At 49.2% G+C, this 18,232-nt stretch overlaps 1 protein-coding gene across 1 annotated transcript in view; it reads left to right on the top strand.

Moving 5' to 3' along the window:
• Positions 1 to 3,254: 3,254 nt before the first annotated feature.
• Positions 3,255 to 18,232, top strand: part of CDK7 (cyclin dependent kinase 7) — a 35,688-nt gene continuing 20,710 nt past the window's right edge. Inside the window, 5 exon segments of the mRNA XM_073344115.1 lie at positions 3,255 to 3,349; positions 3,351 to 3,417; positions 10,204 to 10,263; positions 11,520 to 11,553; positions 16,832 to 16,899. Coding sequence (XP_073200216.1) covers positions 3,255 to 3,349; positions 3,351 to 3,417; positions 10,204 to 10,263; positions 11,520 to 11,553; positions 16,832 to 16,899 — 324 coding nt within the window.

An 18,232-nucleotide genomic window follows, 5' to 3' on the forward strand; every position in this document is an offset into this window, starting at 1 on the left:
GACTTTAGATACTTGTCTTCTAATTTATGTTTCTGGGCCAGTTTTTCTGTTAAAGGCTGATTACGGTAATTGTCTGAATCCACTTTATAAACCTACACTATTAAAAAGTAACTTAAGCAATAAAATTGTCAAGAATATCTAGTTGTTGATCCACAAACAAAGGTCCAGATCTAGTGCAAAATCTCTCAGGCCCATAAGATGAGCATTGCTACTTTTTATTATAGGAACTCTGCAATCTTAATGTTCTTATTTTTCAACTTCAGACAGATTTTATCTAAAAACAAGCTTTGATTCTGGCATCCAGCTGCATGATGGCTGCTTGCCCTGACAGATTAAAAGCTTCTTGGGGTGGGAACAGAATTAAGATAGAGGTGATCAACTTATTCTTGGACTAATTTTAGTAATTAAAATTGTGTTTGGAACAGACTTAAACTCACCTGCCTACGGTTTTACAGAAAACTACCATTCTGAACTGATTGTTGCTTTCCTGAGCTTTAGGGATCAGGTACATCATGGGGCTGATGGGTTTGGCCTCAAGAAGAGAACTACAGGTCTGAGTCTAAGGAGTATACTATAAAATGTGTCCAAATTTTCCTGAAAATTATTCCACTTGAGAGCTGGAATATTATCCATAAAGTTCTGTTCTACAAACCAGTTTGAAGGCCCAAAAGCACACAATGAAGTGAATGGATTTAGGGGGGAAAAAACAAAAAAAAACCCTGTCTTCTGCCTTCCAAAACACCATCTTCCTCCAAAGTTCTGAAAATAAAGCCAAAAAAAAAAAATCACTTTGCATATTCAAAGTCAATTTTATCCCTCTACTTCCACTGCTGCTGGGTAATCCTATAGCAGGACCCTGGACTTCAGAAAAGTAGACTTTGATTCCCTCAGGGAACTGATGGGCAGGATCCCCTGGGAGGCTAATATGAGGAGGAAAGGAGTCCAGGAGAGCTGGCTGTATATTAAAGAAGCCTTATAGAGGGTGCAGGAACAAACCTTCCCCATGTGAAGAAAGAATAGCAGATATGGCAGGCTTGACTTGGCTTAACAGAAATCTTCGGTGAGCTTAAACACAAAAAGGTAGTTTACAAGAAGTGGAAACTTGGACAGATGACTAGGAAGGAGTATAAAAAATATTGCTAAACCACGCAGGGATGTAATCAGGAAGGCCAAAGCACAACTGAAGTTGCAACTAGCAAGGGATGCGAAGGGTAACAAGAAGGGTTTCTACAGGTATGTTAGCAACAAAAAGGTCAGGGAAAGTGTGGGACCCTTACTGAATGGGGGAGGTAATCTAGTGACAGATGATGTGGAAAAAGCTGAAGTACTCAATGCTTCTTTTTTTGCCTCGGTCTTCACAGACAAGGTCAGCTCCCAGACTGCTGCACTGGGCAGCACAGTATGGGGAGAAGGTGAGCAGTCCTCAGTGGTGAAAGAATAGGTTAAGGACTATCCATGGGGCCGGATGCAATGCATCCGAGGGTGCTGACGGAGTTGGCTGATGTGACTGCAGAGCCATTGGCCATTATCTTTGAAAGCTCAGGACGATCGGGGGAGCAACTGGAAAAAGGCAAATATAGTGTCCATCATTAAAAAAGGAAAGAAGGAGAATTCGGGGAACTACAGACTGGTCAGCCTAGTTGGCATCTGGTATCAAGCAGAGTGCCTCAGGGGTTGGTCCTAGGTCTGGTTTTGTTCAACATCTTCATTAATGATCTGGATTGCACCCTCAGCAAGTTTGTGAATGACACTAAGATGGGGGGAGAGGGTCCAGGTGACCTAGACAAATTGGAAGATTGGGCCAAAAGAAATCTGATGCAGGTCAACAACGACAAGTGCAGAGTCCTGCACTTAGGATGGAAGAATCCCATGCACTGCTACAGGCTGGGGACCGACTGACTAAGCGGAAGTTCAGCAGAAAAGGACCTGGGGATTACAGTGGATGAGAAGCTGGATATGAGTCAACAGTTGCCAAGAAGGCTAACGGCATATTGGGCTGCATTAGTAGGAGCATTGCCAGCAGATCGAGGGAAGTGATTATTCCCCTCTATTCAGCACTGGTGAGGCCGCTTCAGGCGTACTGTTTCCAGTTTTGGGCCCCCCACTACAGAAAGGATGTGGACAAATTGGAGGGAGTCCAACGGAGAGCAACAAAAATGATTAGGGGGCTGGAGCACATGACTTATGAAGAAAGGCTGAGGGAACTGGTCTTATTTAGTCTGCAGAAGAGTGAGGGGGGGATTTGATAGCAGCCTTCAACTACCTGAAGGGGGGTTCTAAAGAGGATGGACCTTGGCTGTTCTCAGTGGTGGCAGATGACAGAACAAGGAGCAATTGTTTCAAGTTGCAGTGGGGGAGGTCTAGGTTGGATATTAGGAAACACTACTTCACTAGGTGAAGCACTGGAAGGGGTTACCTAGGGAGGTGGTGGAAGCCCCATCCTTAGGTTTTTAAGACCTGGCTTTACAAAGCCCTGGCTGGGATGATTTAGTTGGGGATTGGTCCTGCTTTGAGCAGGGGGTTGGAGAAGATGACCTCCTGAGGTCTCTTCCAACCCTAATCTTCTCTGATTCTGTGCTCTTGAGGAATGCTTTTATCTCCATCTAGCCTTGAGCAAGAGATTGTGACTGTGTCAGATGCAGACCTTACCACTGTGATCCGTGCTTGTTGCGTCCAGCCCATATCACTGCAATGCACTTTTCAAAGGGCTCACCTCTCTAGAAATTGAAGGGAGTGCATTTTGCAGCAGCCTGCTGCAGCTGTGGCTCAGCGGCAACCTGTCAGCGGTTCTGGGTGAGCTGCAGCGAGCGTTGGTGGATGTCAGGGAGGAGTTTAAGGCGCTGCCTCGCATTCAGGCTCGAGCTCCCATCTTCCCAAAGTTTGGTGGCCCTGCCAGTGCCTCTCACGCAGGGGAATGGGCCCAGCCCCTTGCTACCTGCCTGGTGTGGTCGGACTGTATCCGGCCTAGCCTGCCCGGCTGGGGCTTCAGGCAACCTCCCCGGCTCGGCTCTAGGGGCGGTAGCGTGGTGCCCGCAGCCTCCGCACCCCGCCCTGCGCAGCGAGATGCTGCGCTCCCCTGCAGCAGCCCCAGCTCCGCCCTAGGAACCCTGAGCCGGGCTCCACGCGGCGCCTCCCGCGGCAGGCGCCTGACGGGGCAGACTCGGCAGGGGCGATGAGCGTGCGTCGCTTAGTGACTGTTGCTAGAGCGGGACGCTGGCGTCGTGCGCAGGACGCCGCAGCCCCTGGTAAAGCGCATGCGCAGGGAGCTCGGGGAAGGGGCCGGGTTCCGTGTGCAGGGCCGGAAGCAGCGGGCGTCTCAGGTAGTGACGGTTTTAAATCCCCCTGGCCCGGCCGGTGATGGATGCGCGGGCCCGAGCTAAGCGCTACGAGAAGCTCGACTTCCTGGGCGAGGGGCAGGTGAGGTCTGCGCTGTGAGTCGGGGCGGAGGCGCCCGGCCCGGCCCGGCCCGTGGGGTCTCGGCTGGGGGCGGAGGCGCCCGGCCCGTGGGGTCTCGGCTGGGGGCGGAGGCGCCCGGCCCGTGGGGTCTCGGCTGGGGGCGGAGGCGCCCGGCCCGGCCCGTGGGGTCTCGGCTGGGGGCGGAGGCGCCCGGCCCGGCCCGGCCCGGCCCGGCCCGTGGGGTCTCGGCTGGGGGCGGAGGCGCCCGGCCCGGCCCGGCCCGGCCCGTGGGGTCTCGGCTGGGGGCGGAGGCGCCCGGCCCGGCCCGGCCCGGCCCGTGGGGTCTCGGCTGGGGGCGGAGGCGCCCGGCCCGGCCCGGCCCGGCCCGTGGGGTCTCGGCTGGGGGCGGAGGCGCCCGGCCCGGCCCGGCCCGGCCCGTGGGGTCTCGGCTGGGGGCGGAGGCGCCCGGCCCGGCCCGGCCCGTGGGGTCTCGGCTGGGGGCGGAGGCGCCCGGCCCGGCCCGGCCCGTGGGGTCTCGGCTGGGGGCGGAGGCGCCCGGCCCGGCCCGGCCCGTGGGGTCTCGGCTGGGGGCGGAGGCGCCCGGCCCGGCCCGGCCCGTGGGGTCTCGGCTGGGGGCGGAGGCGCCCGGCCCGGCCCGGCCCGTGGGGTCTCGGCTGGGGGCGGAGGCGCCCGGCCCGGCCCGGCCCGTGGGGTCTCGGCTGGGGGCGGAGGCGCCCGGCCCGGCCCGGCCCGTGGGGTCTCGGCTGGGGGCGGAGGCGCCCGGCCCGGCCCGGCCCGGCCCGGCCCGGCCCGTGGGGTCTCGGCTGGGGGCGGAGGCGCCCGGCCCGGCCCGGCCCGGCCCGGCCCGTGGGGTCTCGGCTGGGGGCGGAGGCGCCCGGCCCGGCCCGGCCCGGCCCGGCCCGTGGGGTCTCGGCTGGGGGCGGAGGCGCCCGGCCCGGCCCGGCCCGGCCCGGCCCGTGGGGTCTCGGCTGGGGGCGGAGGCGCCCGGCCCGGCCCGGCCCGGCCCGTGGGGTCTCGGCTGGGGGCGGAGGCGCCCGGCCCGGCCCGGCCCGTGGGGTCTCGGCTGGGGGCGGAGGCGCCCGGCCCGGCCCGGCCCGTGGGGTCTCGGCTGGGGGCGGAGGCGCCCGGCCCGGCCCGGCCCGTGGGGTCTCGGCTGGGGGCGGAGGCGCCCGGCCCGGCCCGGCCCGTGGGGTCTCGGCTGGGGGCGGAGGCGCCCGGCCCGGCCCGGCCCGTGGGGTCTCGGCTGGGGGCGGAGGCGCCCGGCCCGGCCCGGCCCGTGGGGTCTCGGCTGGGGGCGGAGGCGCCCGGCCCGGCCCGGCCCGGCCCGGCCCGGCCCGTGGGGTCTCGGCTGGGGGCGGAGGCGCCCGGCCCGGCCCGGCCCGGCCCGGCCCGGCCCGTGGGGTCTCGGCTGGGGGCGGAGGCGCCCGGCCCGGCCCGGCCCGGCCCGGCCCGTGGGGTCTCGGCTGGGGGCGGAGGCGCCCGGCCCGGCCCGGCCCGGCCCGTGGGGTCTCGGCTGGGGGCGGAGGCGCCCGGCCCGGCCCGGCCCGGCCCGTGGGGTCTCGGCTGGGGGCGGAGGCGCCCGGCCCGGCCCGGCCCGGCCCGTGGGGTCTCGGCTGGGGGCGGAGGCGCCCGGCCCGGCCCGGCCCGGCCCGTGGGGTCTCGGCTGGGGGCGGAGGCGCCCGGCCCGGCCCGGCCCGGCCCGTGGGGTCTCGGCTGGGGGCGGAGGCGCCCGGCCCGGCCCGGCCCGGCCCGTGGGGTCTCGGCTGGGGGCGGAGGCGCCCGGCCCGGCCCGGCCCGGCCCGTGGGGTCTCGGCTGGGGGCGGAGGCGCCCGGCCCGGCCCGGCCCGGCCCGTGGGGTCTCGGCTGGGGGCGGAGGCGCCCGGCCCGGCCCGGCCCGGCCCGTGGGGTCTCGGCTGGGGGCGGAGGCGCCCGGCCCGGCCCGGCCCGGCCCGTGGGGTCTCGGCTGGGGGCGGAGGCGCCCGGCCCGGCCCGGCCCGGCCCGTGGGGTCTCGGCTGGGGGCGGAGGCGCCCGGCCCGGCCCGGCCCGGCCCGTGGGGTCTCGGCTGGGGGCGGAGGCGCCCGGCCCGGCCCGGCCCGGCCCGTGGGGTCTCGGCTGGGGGCGGAGGCGCCCGGCCCGTGGGGTCTCGGCTGGGGGCGGAGGCGCCCGGCCCGTGGGGTCTCGGCTGGGGGCGGAGGCGCCCGGCCCGTGGGGTCTCGGCTGGGGGCGGAGGCGCCCGGCCCGTGGGGTCTCGGCTGGGGGCGGAGGCGCCCGGCCCGTGGGGTCTCGGCTGGGGGCGGAGGCGCCCGGCCCGTGGGGTCTCGGCTGGGGGCGGAGGCGCCCGGCCCGTGGGGTCTCGGCTGGGGGCGGAGGCGCCCGGCCCGTGGGGTCTCGGCTGGGGGCGGAGGCGCCCGGCCCGTGGGGTCTCGGCTGGGGGCGGAGGCGCCCGGCCCGTGGGGTCTCGGCTGGGGGCGGAGGCGCCCGGCCCGTGGGGTCTCGGCTGGGGGCGGAGGCGCCCGGCCCGGCCCGGCCCGTGGGGTCTCTCTCATATCCTGGGAGTAACAAGGCGAGTGGCATAAGGCCCCCTGCTACATATTATTTATACATTTGCGTTGAGCTTAAGAAATGATGATATATAGCAGTAAATTGTGCTTTCATTTAGATTTAGCTCTTTTAGTGTGTTGAGGTAGAGGTAGTATTTGCTGCTTTGGTTGTGGTGGCATTAGAATTTGAATATTTTCTGTATATTTATTAATAAGAGGAAAGCATCCCTGTTCTGCTCTTTTCCTGTGCACATGGAGTATGTTTGCAGAACTGCAGATGTAGGGTTTCTGTTGTGGGGCTTATCCCAGTTAATGTCATTTGTTAAGTTGGGCCCCACAATTTCACTCCCATACGTAGAATGGGTTGGATTGTGTTGTTGAATAGTTTTTAGCGGTTATTTTATTGGGGGGGAGGGGAGAGTGGGGTTAAGTGTTTCTATCACAGTGGAAGTCTGGAAGGTTATTTCTTTAATTCTGATAGCCCATCTGAAACTTTGATGTATTTATTATAAGGTTTAGGTATCTATAATTTTGTCTGTTCAGTCATCAAGTCTCTCAGAGAAAAATGTCCACTGTTCTGGCTGTTTACGGACTTTTCTTTTAAAAAATGGATTCTTTCCCTGCCCTGTCAAGGTTGACCTGTATTATAGTAGGTTTCTAAGAAGGAGTAAGATTCTTTGCAAATCATCTTGAGTAGATGACAGTAGAACTAGGTTCCCAGCAGTCATCTTATGAGTCCATTACTGGGAGTTCTGAATTTGGGAATTGTTCCACTAGAGTTGATAGGTCATTGATGTATGGATTGAAGAGAGTTGGTCTGATTATATTCATGGACTCTTTCTTTATAGGTCTAGGAAGTGTTCTATTTTGGGTGAGTGGACTTTGGTTATGTTGGTTTGGTTTAAATTCTTACCAGTTTTGCCACAAGAAACTGGTATCTATTGCATCTTCAATTTATGCTGTGGTGGAGGGGTGGAGCCCTGGGCTAGCCTATGCAATAGAGGAGTGCTGTGCAGAGTGAGGATGGTGGCCCTTTAAGGTCTGTACTCTGGTTAGCAATGGAATTGAGAAGGATGCTGATAAGAGATGGCCTTGCACTGTGTACCTGCCACAAGATCAGGAAGGGGCAGTAATGGCAAATAGACACAGGGGGTTAGATCCCCCACAGTGTGTAATCCTATCCTAGATGGATCATATGAGAGATACCTGAGGGATGTTTTTCTCATTCCTTGGCAACACTTGTCATGCCAGTAAAGTCACAATTAGGGGCTATCATCACTTCTGTTTGTAATTGGAATATGGGTTCAGTGTTTGTGCCATAAGGATGGGGAGGCATCTCTTTTGGGTAGTTTGGGACAGGGTATGAGTATCATACTTGAGAGTTTTATCCTTTTCCTCTGGTCTGGAGGCTTTTTTCTGATTTCTGGTACATTCATCTAGGAATATAAGCATACCTTGTCCATTTAATCTAGTATCTAGTCTGGCAGAGGCCAATACCAGGTGCTTCAAAGGAAGGTACAAGAAACTCTGTAAAGCAGTGCTACTCAAAGTGGTGGTCCGTGGACCCGGTGCCGGTCCGCAAGCCATCGGCTGCTGGTCTGCGCACACATTAGGGGGAAAAAAATGGCCGGTCCCCACATCAGATAGCTTGAGAAGCACTGCTGTAAAGGACAAATACAGAATAACCAGCCCATAGGGGAAGCTTCTGTCTTTCATTATGTAGTTGGCTTTTGCACTGAACTTTGAGAGTTCTTATCCCTTTTATATCAGGATAAATATCTTTTGATGTTTCCATTATCCATGTAAATATATTAATTCTATTTTAAATCCTGTTAATTTTGGCCTGAGATCTCTTGTGACAGCGAGTTCTACATATTAATTACACACGGATAAAAAGAACCCTTTTTAAAACGGATTTAAATATGTTGTCTCAGTTATATTGAATGTCCCCTTTTTATATCATGAGCACATATTGGAGCCCCGACTTCCGTTCTCTCTCTCCTCCAGTCTTTTGTTAAACCTCCATCATATCTGCTCTTATTGGTCTTCTCTCCCTTTTTTTTCAGTCTGTTAAGTGGGAGTCTCTCCATGAATCTAATCGCTTTCATTGCCAATTTCTGAACCCTTTCTCATAGATCTCTTAATATCGAGTGACCTGAACAGAACCAGTGTTCCAAGTAAAGGCGTTCTGTTGGCTTGTATAATATTATATTAAAAATATTTTCAGGATATTCTATCCCATACTTTAAGACCCTACCATTTTGTTTTTTGACCACTTCTGTGCATTGATCTGGCTGACACCTGTGGCTTTTCTTGAGCAGTTACAATTAATTTAGAACTCAGCTTTGTGAATGCATAGTTACTCCTTCCAATGTGACTAGCCTTACTTTCCTCAGCAGTGAATTCCATTCATCCTTATGATACCTATTCACCTAACTTTGTTAGGTCAGTTAATTAGGTTTATTAGAGCCCAAGTCTTCTCTAGTCTTGATTAACCTAAATAAGCTGGTCATGTTCATAAACCTTGTCACTTTACTCTTTTTTTTTTTTTTTTTTTTGGTTCAGATCGCTAACAAATCTATTAAACAGAACCTTGAGTCGATCCACTGATATCCGTGGTATCTTTATACAACACACACAATGGAGAGTCATATAGGCTTCTGTCTGTGGGTGGGCAATTCCAGTCTCTCCATTTATTGTAGCTGGTATCTGCCAGAACGCTGGTTCCTGCTTTTACTCCATTACTGGGAGAAAGGCTTCTGCAGAGGAAAGAGCTATGCCATGTTTGCCCCAAGTATGGCAAGATCTATTTTGATAACTCATTGGATTTTCTAGAGCTGAAGGCCCTCCACCCAAAATATCCTTTTCCCCCCAAACCTTCAAGCTTCACATGAGAGACTATTAGCACTATGCCCTAGGTGGTGGTAACTGAAGGCAAGGTAGTTTTGAGATGGAAAAGGTTTAACTCGCAGAGCACTCTAGAGATAAGGATCAGCACCTTGAACTGGATCCAGAACTCTGGGGGGGGAATGGGACATCACTGAGAGCAGAACAGTGAACATATCTACTCAGTGTGCACTGGTGGCCAAAAACCTAAACAATATTAGGATGCATAAGGAATGAGATGGAAAGTTATAAAATGCCATTGTAATATTTTCTGTATTAATCAGTGGTTTGCTCTCACCTAGAATAATGTATTCCCCTTTGTTATTTCTCAGAAAACTTCAGTCTTCTGCTTGGATTAGAACTAGCAAGAAATCTCCACACAAGACACCTCTCTAGGTAAAACTAGCAAAGGGCTCATCAAATATTGCCTAACCAAGACGCTTGAAAGCATCTAGCTAGTAGTCAAAGACCACAACTCATGTAAAAAAGAAGCTGATATAACCTCTTATTTTGCCAATAGTGGTAACTGTGGAATTCACTCAGGTGGTCATTGGGGGAATCACAGCCTTTACGTAGTAACTAAACATTTACTATTTATTCAGTGCCTTAATTGACACATTCATTATCACTCCATGAGGATCTGCTCCCTGTAGGAGGCTGCTATTCCTGCCCTGTATTTTTTTCTTCTCCATCCCCCTTCCTCTGCTTCTTTTCTCTCGTCTGCCTTTGGGCCAGTCTTCACTCCCACTCCCTTTCCCATTCTAGCTGCTAAAGTGATCAGTGGTGAAATAGTTAATGTTGACGCTGAAGTCTCACTGGTATTTAGAGTTGACACACCAATGGTGAGGGAGAGAGAGGGGGAGTTCATCTTTCTCAGTTACTGTTTTGGGCTGTCTGCAAACTCAGGCAGAGACCACAATACTGGTTATGGTCATGTTTGGAAGGCTTTCTTTGCTCCCTATGAGAGGTAGAAAGTTTTTAAGTGTGAAAGCTTTGTTTCTGCACAATATGAGTGTTGTTTGGATCACACAAACACATCATAAAGGCTAGATCTGACCTGCTAGCCATATGTTGGACACCCCTGAATTAGATAAGAATGTGCACAATTGTTATAGCTACTGCTAAAGAGTCTTCATAAAACTTCATGCTTCTGTGCTTAAGCCAATCTCTAATAGCAGTTAGAGCACAGTCACGAGGGGTAGGGTTTTTTATGTTGGCCACTGCTGAAGATGGGGTACTGGACTTTAGGTTTGATCGAATATGGCAATTTCTTTGTCTCTTAAGAACACTAAATTATTCCTTACCTGTTATATGGTTAATATTATTGTAAACAAGGACTACTGTTTTTTCTTGTCTTAGTTTGCCACTGTTTATAAAGCAAGGGATAAGAACACCAATCAAATTGTTGCTATTAAAAAGGTGAGTGTTTTGTGTGCTGTTATGTACGTACTCCGCAATCAGGTATCTAGTTGCTGTTGAACAGTTTCAAGAGCTTTATCCATTTAAAGAGAAGCTGTGATTATTTATTCCTATGGCACCAACAGTGTGTTGGTTGGCCAATTGGTTGACCAGTCTGAATCAGCCACCTCAAATGTTCTTTCATAATGTAAAATGGTGGCTTCAACACCATTACATTTCTAGGTTTGTGATTGGTCTCCCAGCTCAGAAGCTGGAATTTTAAATATTGCAGACAATATTTTGGAGGGCTGTTAGTTTTTTATTGCATGTTTGGGTTTTATTTTTTTAAAGTAATTCCAAACATAATGTTAAACTTTGGGTCTTCCACAGACTTGAGTATCCTCTTCAAAAGATGACTGTCTAATGTTTGTCCCCCTCAGATAAACCTTTTTAGATGGTCTGGCTATTGGTGCTGGGGAAATCTTGCTTTTGACTGTCATTTCTGTAATTTAGCCTTTGGAGTAAAATGTTTAGTGTGATTGCTCTTTTCTGATTTGAAACAACACAACCTGATGAGGTTACAATAAATTGTAATATTGAATATAAATGTTTTAGATATGCTTTGAGGGACTCTTACTAGGATGGAATTACCATAACGAAGAAGCAAGTATCCCTCAGCTTTGCCTGATAAGCCAAGTTGAGCCATTTCAATAATGCAGTCAGATTAAGTATTCATATTATACTACTACTGCTCCCATAAGGCTGTTGCTGTTTAAAATTGCCATCGAGAACAAACTTGTTTGCACTGAAGAATTGCTGTAAGATCACGCAAGGTTTTGTGGGTTAAAAAATAACTTCAGGACCGAAAAATGTTTGGCATGGGATAAATCTGGTAAAATCAGAATAGCCTGTAAATTTGAGGTGGCTTGCAACAACCATGTGGATGCCAGTCTTAATAAAATTCGTACTTCGAATGATTCACTTTCTTGGGAGAAGCCCATTACTGGTGTAATATGGCTTTGCAGGCCCAGACTGGGGTTCCAGTTACAAAACTCTTTGGTAAGATTGCATTATGTTTGGCTTTGGGAAACCTAAACACCTGTTCCTTTTGTAAATGCCAAAGCTGCAAATTCACTTTTAAAAATAAACTACTTAGCTATTTAAGATCTTTTGTTAACACTAAAACTCACTTTATCTTTGAGAAACTTATTGAGGTCTTCAGGTGTTGAGGACTGTGATTCTAATTACAGATAATACAGCACTTACTGTTTCTTTAGATTAAACTTGGACATAGATCAGAAGCTAAAGATGGTAAGTACTTAAAATACTTATACACCATATCATGTTTTGTCTTTTTGCCTTTAGTGTGTTACTGTGAACTTCCTACTGTTGCTGTAGAGCAGTGAATTAGTTATGTCATCTGTCCTAGCTGGAAAAGTTGATAGCTATATTGACTGAATTATTCCTACTTCTTTGATGTAGCTTTTCCACAAAAACCATACCCCAACACATACTGGGGGATGGAAAGAGAAACAAATATAAAACTCCTTTATACTTTGCAGTGTTGAACATGATATAAAATCCTAGTGTCAAAACAATTGATTTCCATTATCTAAGATGAGAAGTAGATGTAAATGAAATATAAATAGTGGCAAATATATTGAATTTTAAAACTTTTCAGTTTTTAATAACCTTTGGCTAGTCACATAGATAAATTAGTTTACAACATTGAGTTTACTGTGCCTTTAACTTCTTTCTCGTTTGATTTCCTGCCCACATTTCTGTTTTTTCATAGTGCTGTTGATGTGCATGGCACACTAGATTGGTAAGAAGCTAGTCCTTTTGTATTTCTTTTCACACTGGTATCTCCTGGTTTAGTATCATTCATGTATCTTAATCCCAGTTAGCAGAAAGAAGATGATTGTAGGAAGAATTAGGCTTCAAGTATGTGTCCGTGTGGATCTCATTGTAGGTGCATACGTGCCTCATGCATGCAAGATCAGATTTTTTTGAATAGTGGTGTCTAGCAGGGCTTGTCATGCACACTATGCCTCCTTGTGCTCTCATGCAAGCGCATAAAAAGTAGGGCAGGCACAACCCTCCCTAAGATCACTCTGATTGTATGTGGCAGCAAGATGGAACTCAGTGTGTCCAACCCACTATTCTCTTCAGAGACCCTAAACAGGTTTTTTAAACTGTTTTGGGGAAGAAATTTATCTTCACACTTTCATGCAAATGATGTTCCCAAAAAGAGAGATGAAATCAACTGACCCCACTTTTCTCTGGGGTGAGGTACTTTGTGCCAGTTACACTTTCATGATGGATCCAAAACCTTAGGATTTCAGCTCTGGCAGCCTGCGACAGGCACAGATGATGCCCCTTCTGTCTAAGGGAGAGCCACATCCCAGGCAGGTGCTCTGTGTGCAAGTCTTTCTGTGCCATGATCCAGTGCAGGGGCACTTGGCTCAAGCTGCATCTCCCTGAGCAGTCCACGCTGGTTACTTCAGACCAAGAGATGATGGTTACAGCCAGAGTGGGGCTAGATAAAGCAACATTCGCCAGCACTCCATTGAGCACTACTCACATTTTATGGTCGGGGGTGGAAAGAACGCAAAAAGAGCAGTGTTAGTACTGATGATCTGACCACCTTAACATTGAAGTCCCCAGTGCAGGAGACCTCAGCACTTACAATGCTGGCACCAGTGACTTTGGTTCTTGTGCAGTTACCTTGACGCCTCAGACAATACAATAACGCCTATGCCTGCTCATAAACGGGATTCCAACTTGCATAGTTGTACTGAGCATAAGCATAGCCCTGAGACCAAAGAGAGGTCCCAGTTAGAGCACATGGAACGTCAGTCCTCCAAGAACACAGTCCCTAAGCAGCTGGGCAGAGCAAGAGACCTGACACTGATCCCGTTTTTATGTTGGATCATATTAAAGAAGTTTCTGTATTAAAATCACAAATGAGTTTGATTCCCCATAGTTTAAATTCTAGGGTATTACTAATTAAAAGGTCTCTTGGCTTTTGGTACTGTTTCTCTCCCTCTGTGTGAAACTTGCAAGCTGCTAATTCTGTTAGTACCTTCTAAGACAGAGTGTTCTCAAAGCAATTCTTTGTAACAACTACTACTCACACAGAGAGACTCAAAGCAATACTCTGTAACAACAGAAACAGCACCCAGAGACTCCCCGCCCTTTTGTTTTATTCATCTCACTTTGTTAACAATTGTGATTAAAATAGAGACAGAGGATGTATGTGGATGGATGCTTGGTGTGGATAATAACTGAATGATCAAAGAGGTGCCAGCCTAAGAATCCAGTGTCCATCGGCTGAAGAAGGCGTCAAGTGGAAATAACCAGAGGACCCCCAGAGCGCAGACTGGAATCCACCCAACAGCCTCAAGAATGGGAGAACCAAAGAACAAGATAACATCTGGCAGCACGGAGCCATCAGAAATGTGCCATCTGCTGATTGATTTAGCAACAGCATGATGAAGCAATTCCTATAAAAACAAACTTTAGAAAGTGAGAACTTTGGGGTCTGATTCTGCAAACCAACTTCCAGGAGCATCAGATGAGCATCTGACAAGGCCCTGCTCCCTCCTCATGTCCAGGCCACCTGGCCAGTGGCTTGGCATGAGCAACTCTAAGGCTGGTAACTATGATGATAACCTTCAGAACCCGTGTGTGTGTGTATGTATGAATGAATGTGTGAATAAATATGAAATTGAATGGAATGTTATAGCTATAACTAACTGCTTACTATGACTCTTTCTGTATTCACAATAAATGTGGCATTTTGCCTTTTCCCCTTTAATAGGATCCTGCTGGTTTTTGTTTTATTGATATAACTACTGTTACTTGTGATGGGGCTGAGCAAGGACCTAATGCTTTCTGTAGATGCACCCATATATCGTCCGCAAATCTTCCTAGTACTGAAGAGGTGGACTGGACTAGGACCGGTGCCTTGCCAGCCCCCTTTGAAGGGGATATACACACCTTGCCATTGCCTGTATATTCTTGTCAGCATTGAGCAGAGATCCTTTGCCCCTGCCAATGGAGAATGATCCTAAAGAGGGCACAAGGAAGCCCTCATTCAGAGCACCGAGTGCTGTGCCAAATGGCGTGGGAGTGACACTGGGTCAGCGAACACAGCTGGTACCCATGTAGTGTTCCATCTTGGCCATATTGGTCTTACTGGGGCCTGTCCTCCCACACCAGATGATCAGAAGGTTGTGGTGCCACCTCCTGTTGCAGAACTGAATTGGTGGAAGGAACCCAGGAACATTCATGGAGTGGTACCATCAAGTACTGGTTGGGAAGCCCACCTGAACAATCTACAAATTCAAGAGATTTTTGTCCTCCGAAGACATGGGGTTCCACATCAAGCCATCAGGTTAGCCTGTAATCCCACAGTGGATATCTTGTAGGACGACAGCTCTGCAATATGCTACATAAACAAAGGAAGAGAGAGATGCTCATTTCGTCTCTGCCTGGAAGCCATCAAGCTCTGGACATGGTGCCACCAATACTGGAGAACGTCAATGTCTCCATCTCCCAGGTGTCGGCATCAACCTGGCAGACTTCCGAAGCAGGCAGACAATTACCACCGTGCCACGTGCTAGAACTTTTGTCCAGAGTGGGCATGAGATTGGGGTTGCTAGCAGGTGCCTTCTTTCTGCAGTGGTCCCAAGGCCTATCTTTTGCCTTTCCACCAATTCCCCTGACCCTCAGGATGACTTCCAAAATCAAAAGGGACAAAGCCACGATTATTCTCATAGCTCCCTGCTGACCGAGGCAGTCTTGGCTGCTACAAATGTCCATCCTGCCTCTGATCCAGCTCCCAGACTGCCTAGACCTCCTCTTACAAGACCATGACAAGATACTCCATCCAGACCTGAAGCCCCTGCATCTGTTCTATGGCTATTGGCTAACTAAGTACCACAGATATAGAATGCTTCCTACGGGTCCAGGAAATCCTGATACATACCAGGAAAACATCTACCACAATATATTCATCTAATTGGAAGAGCTTCTCAATGTGAGCATTGGTCCAGGCCTCAGTACTGAACATTCTCTGACTTGTTGCATTTAAAATAGGCTGGCCTTTTGTTAATTTCTTGGGGTCCACCGTACATCCACCTATTCAGTGGTGCTGGCCTTTTCTCACCCCGCAATATCTAAATTTTTCAAAGGGTTGTTGCACACTTACCCACTGTTGAGAGAACAGAATCCTGCCTGAGACCTCAGTTTAGTCTGTCTGAGTCTCATGGAGACCTTGTTCCAACCTCTCACAGAATGCAGCTTACACCACCTACCTCTGAAGATGGTCTTCCTAGTGACTATTGCCTCAGTCAGGAGATTGAGTAAGCTTCAGTCACTTATGTCCAAACCTCCCCATACCACATTACATAAGCACAAAGTGATGTTGCAGCTTCACTCGAAGTTGATTCCTAAGAGTGTCTCAGAATTTTATCGAAGCCAGTCAATCAGACTTCCTTTGTTTTTTTTCAAAGCCACACTCAGCACTGGGAGTGTGTGCATGTCCATGACTTGGCTTCATTATATTGACAGCACCAAACCATGCACTTCATCTTTCTAGCCATAGGTGGGCACTTTAAAGGTCAACCTGTCTCTTCGCAAAGAATATTGAAATGGATAACACAATATATCTTGCTGTGTTACTTGCTGGCTGGTGTATCTCTCTCATCAAACATCATGACTTGCTCCACCAGAACACAAGCAATATCCTCCACTTGCTTTAGGAATGTTCCAATACTGCTGCCTTAGACTTCTAATGTGGAGTAACCCACTAACATTTGTCAAACGCTGTCTTGGACTTAGCTACCAGGTCAGCTGCCAAGCTTGGGAGAGCAGTATTTCAATCCCTGTTTTACTGATATAGCTGCAACTTATTCCCACCATCCTGAAGAGGATACTACTTGACTGTCACATACAGTGGGATCGACACTAACATGTACTTGAAGGAAGAATGATTACATACACTACAATAACTCTCTGGTTCTTTGATATCTTATCGGTGTGGATCGGACAGGTTACATGAGGCACAGAGTGCATATGCTGCCATGATGGACATTGCTATTCAAAAGAATCTTCTCTCTCATGGATGATGCACATGATCCCACTGTGGTTCTACCACAGTTACTGCTGGGTAAGTAACCATTTTTTAAAAAGCCTTAAAATTGTTTGATAGGTCAAGATTTGGTATACTCTTCTAGGTCTATGCCAAAACTTCTCTATTTTGCCAAAAGGGGGCATACACTGCTATAGAAACAATCACATCCTAAGGTGTGAGAATTTCCACCTACTTGTAGATGTGAAGTATTTACTGTTGTCTGCTATGACAATGATGCATACCCAACTTTGAATTACAGTGATGTACTTAGTTGCAATTCTACAAACTTAATGCATTTTTTTTCTTGTTCTGTAGTCTAGATCATAATTTCTCAAACAATCATAAATGACCAACATTTAAAAGAAACTGAATTAGAAATTCTTATTGGTAGCTAAATTGAAGTTTTTATTTGCTGCTCCTGCCTTTGATGTGATATTTCTTTCAACGTAGGAATCAACAGAACAGCCCTGAGGGAGATAAAATTGTTACAGGAGCTAAGCCATCCAAATATCATTGGTGTAAGTATAAAATGAGTACTACTTGTGGCATCTGCAGTATGTCAGTCCCTGAATGCTGTAGATATAAAACAGTATATCCACAAAGACTTACTGCTGTGATCATGGAGATCTTTATCTTAATTCTTATACTGGTCATCTTGCAAGTTGGCAAACCATGTTAACCAATAAAATATTAACTTTAATAAAAAGGCAGGTCTCAAAATCCACATGCATTTTTGCTAAGGGTTAGTTGGAAACTTTTGCTGTTTAGGTGGGGGTAGAGTTGCAAATCCTGAAAAATTCAAATTTAAAAATAAAATTGATTGTGAATCAATGCAGTGTGGCATTTCCCTGACTTTTTGCATGTTGTCTTGCCTCTGTTGCTACTCCACTTTCCTAAGCAACAGCCTGGTGAAACTGACAAAGTCTGTTCAGTTTCACTGATGCTATTTAAAATCCAGTGGGCAGCAGTAATACTTGTAGTTCAGAGCATGCATTTTTTTAGTTTTTTGACTTTCAGCTTCAGATAAATGTTTGTAAAGGTAAGTACTAGTGATGGGTGATTCTCTAAACGGTTGGTTCAGATAGACGTACAAAAGTTCAGGTGCTTTATTTAAATATTTTCCATGGAAGTGTACTGTTCTTGCTGGATCTCAAGCCCATTGTTACAGCGTTTCCATACTTGTAGCTGAAACCAGGAGGTGCTGAAACACATGAATTAAAAAGCAGTTAACTTGACTGCAAACATTTAAAAAAGGCTTTAGCTTGTATGTTCTCTAACTCATTTCAGCATCTTTACTAGGATGGGCAAAACTGTTTGAGTCTTTGACAGATAACTTGCAAACTTAGACGTTCTTAATTGTCCACTTATGAACTGAAGTCCTAAATGCTGAATTATGGCCAAGAACAGTTTGCCAAAACCATACAAAACTGAATCCATGCAAGCAGGGACCACGGGTGGCTGATAATAGTGGGGGGCGGGGGCAGAGGGGGGCATGCTCAGTACAAGCCAAGCAGCAAATGGGGAGGGGGGGGAAGGAGGCATGTGACCCTCCCCTTATGCCTCCCCTCTACACTCAAGAATAAGTAAAGCATTTTTGAAAGAGCAAGAACAAGGAAGAGACTCCATCATGCTCTTGTCTGCTCTGTTAATTTTTGATATAACTCCCACTGTAGTTCAGGCTGTGAAGGTAATCCTATTTTATAGGAATGTCTAACTCTGTTGTTAAAATATTCTTGGTAAAATGTAGTAATTCATTGATATATCTTACTTTCCACAACCAACTCTCTGTACAGCTTTTCGTGAGTGATGTACCCAAATACTTGGATGCTAACATTGAACCTGTATTGTTAA

This window comes from Lepidochelys kempii, chromosome 5, assembly GCF_965140265.1.
Source record: "Lepidochelys kempii isolate rLepKem1 chromosome 5, rLepKem1.hap2, whole genome shotgun sequence".
Classification (NCBI taxonomy): domain Eukaryota; kingdom Metazoa; phylum Chordata; order Testudines; family Cheloniidae; genus Lepidochelys; species Lepidochelys kempii.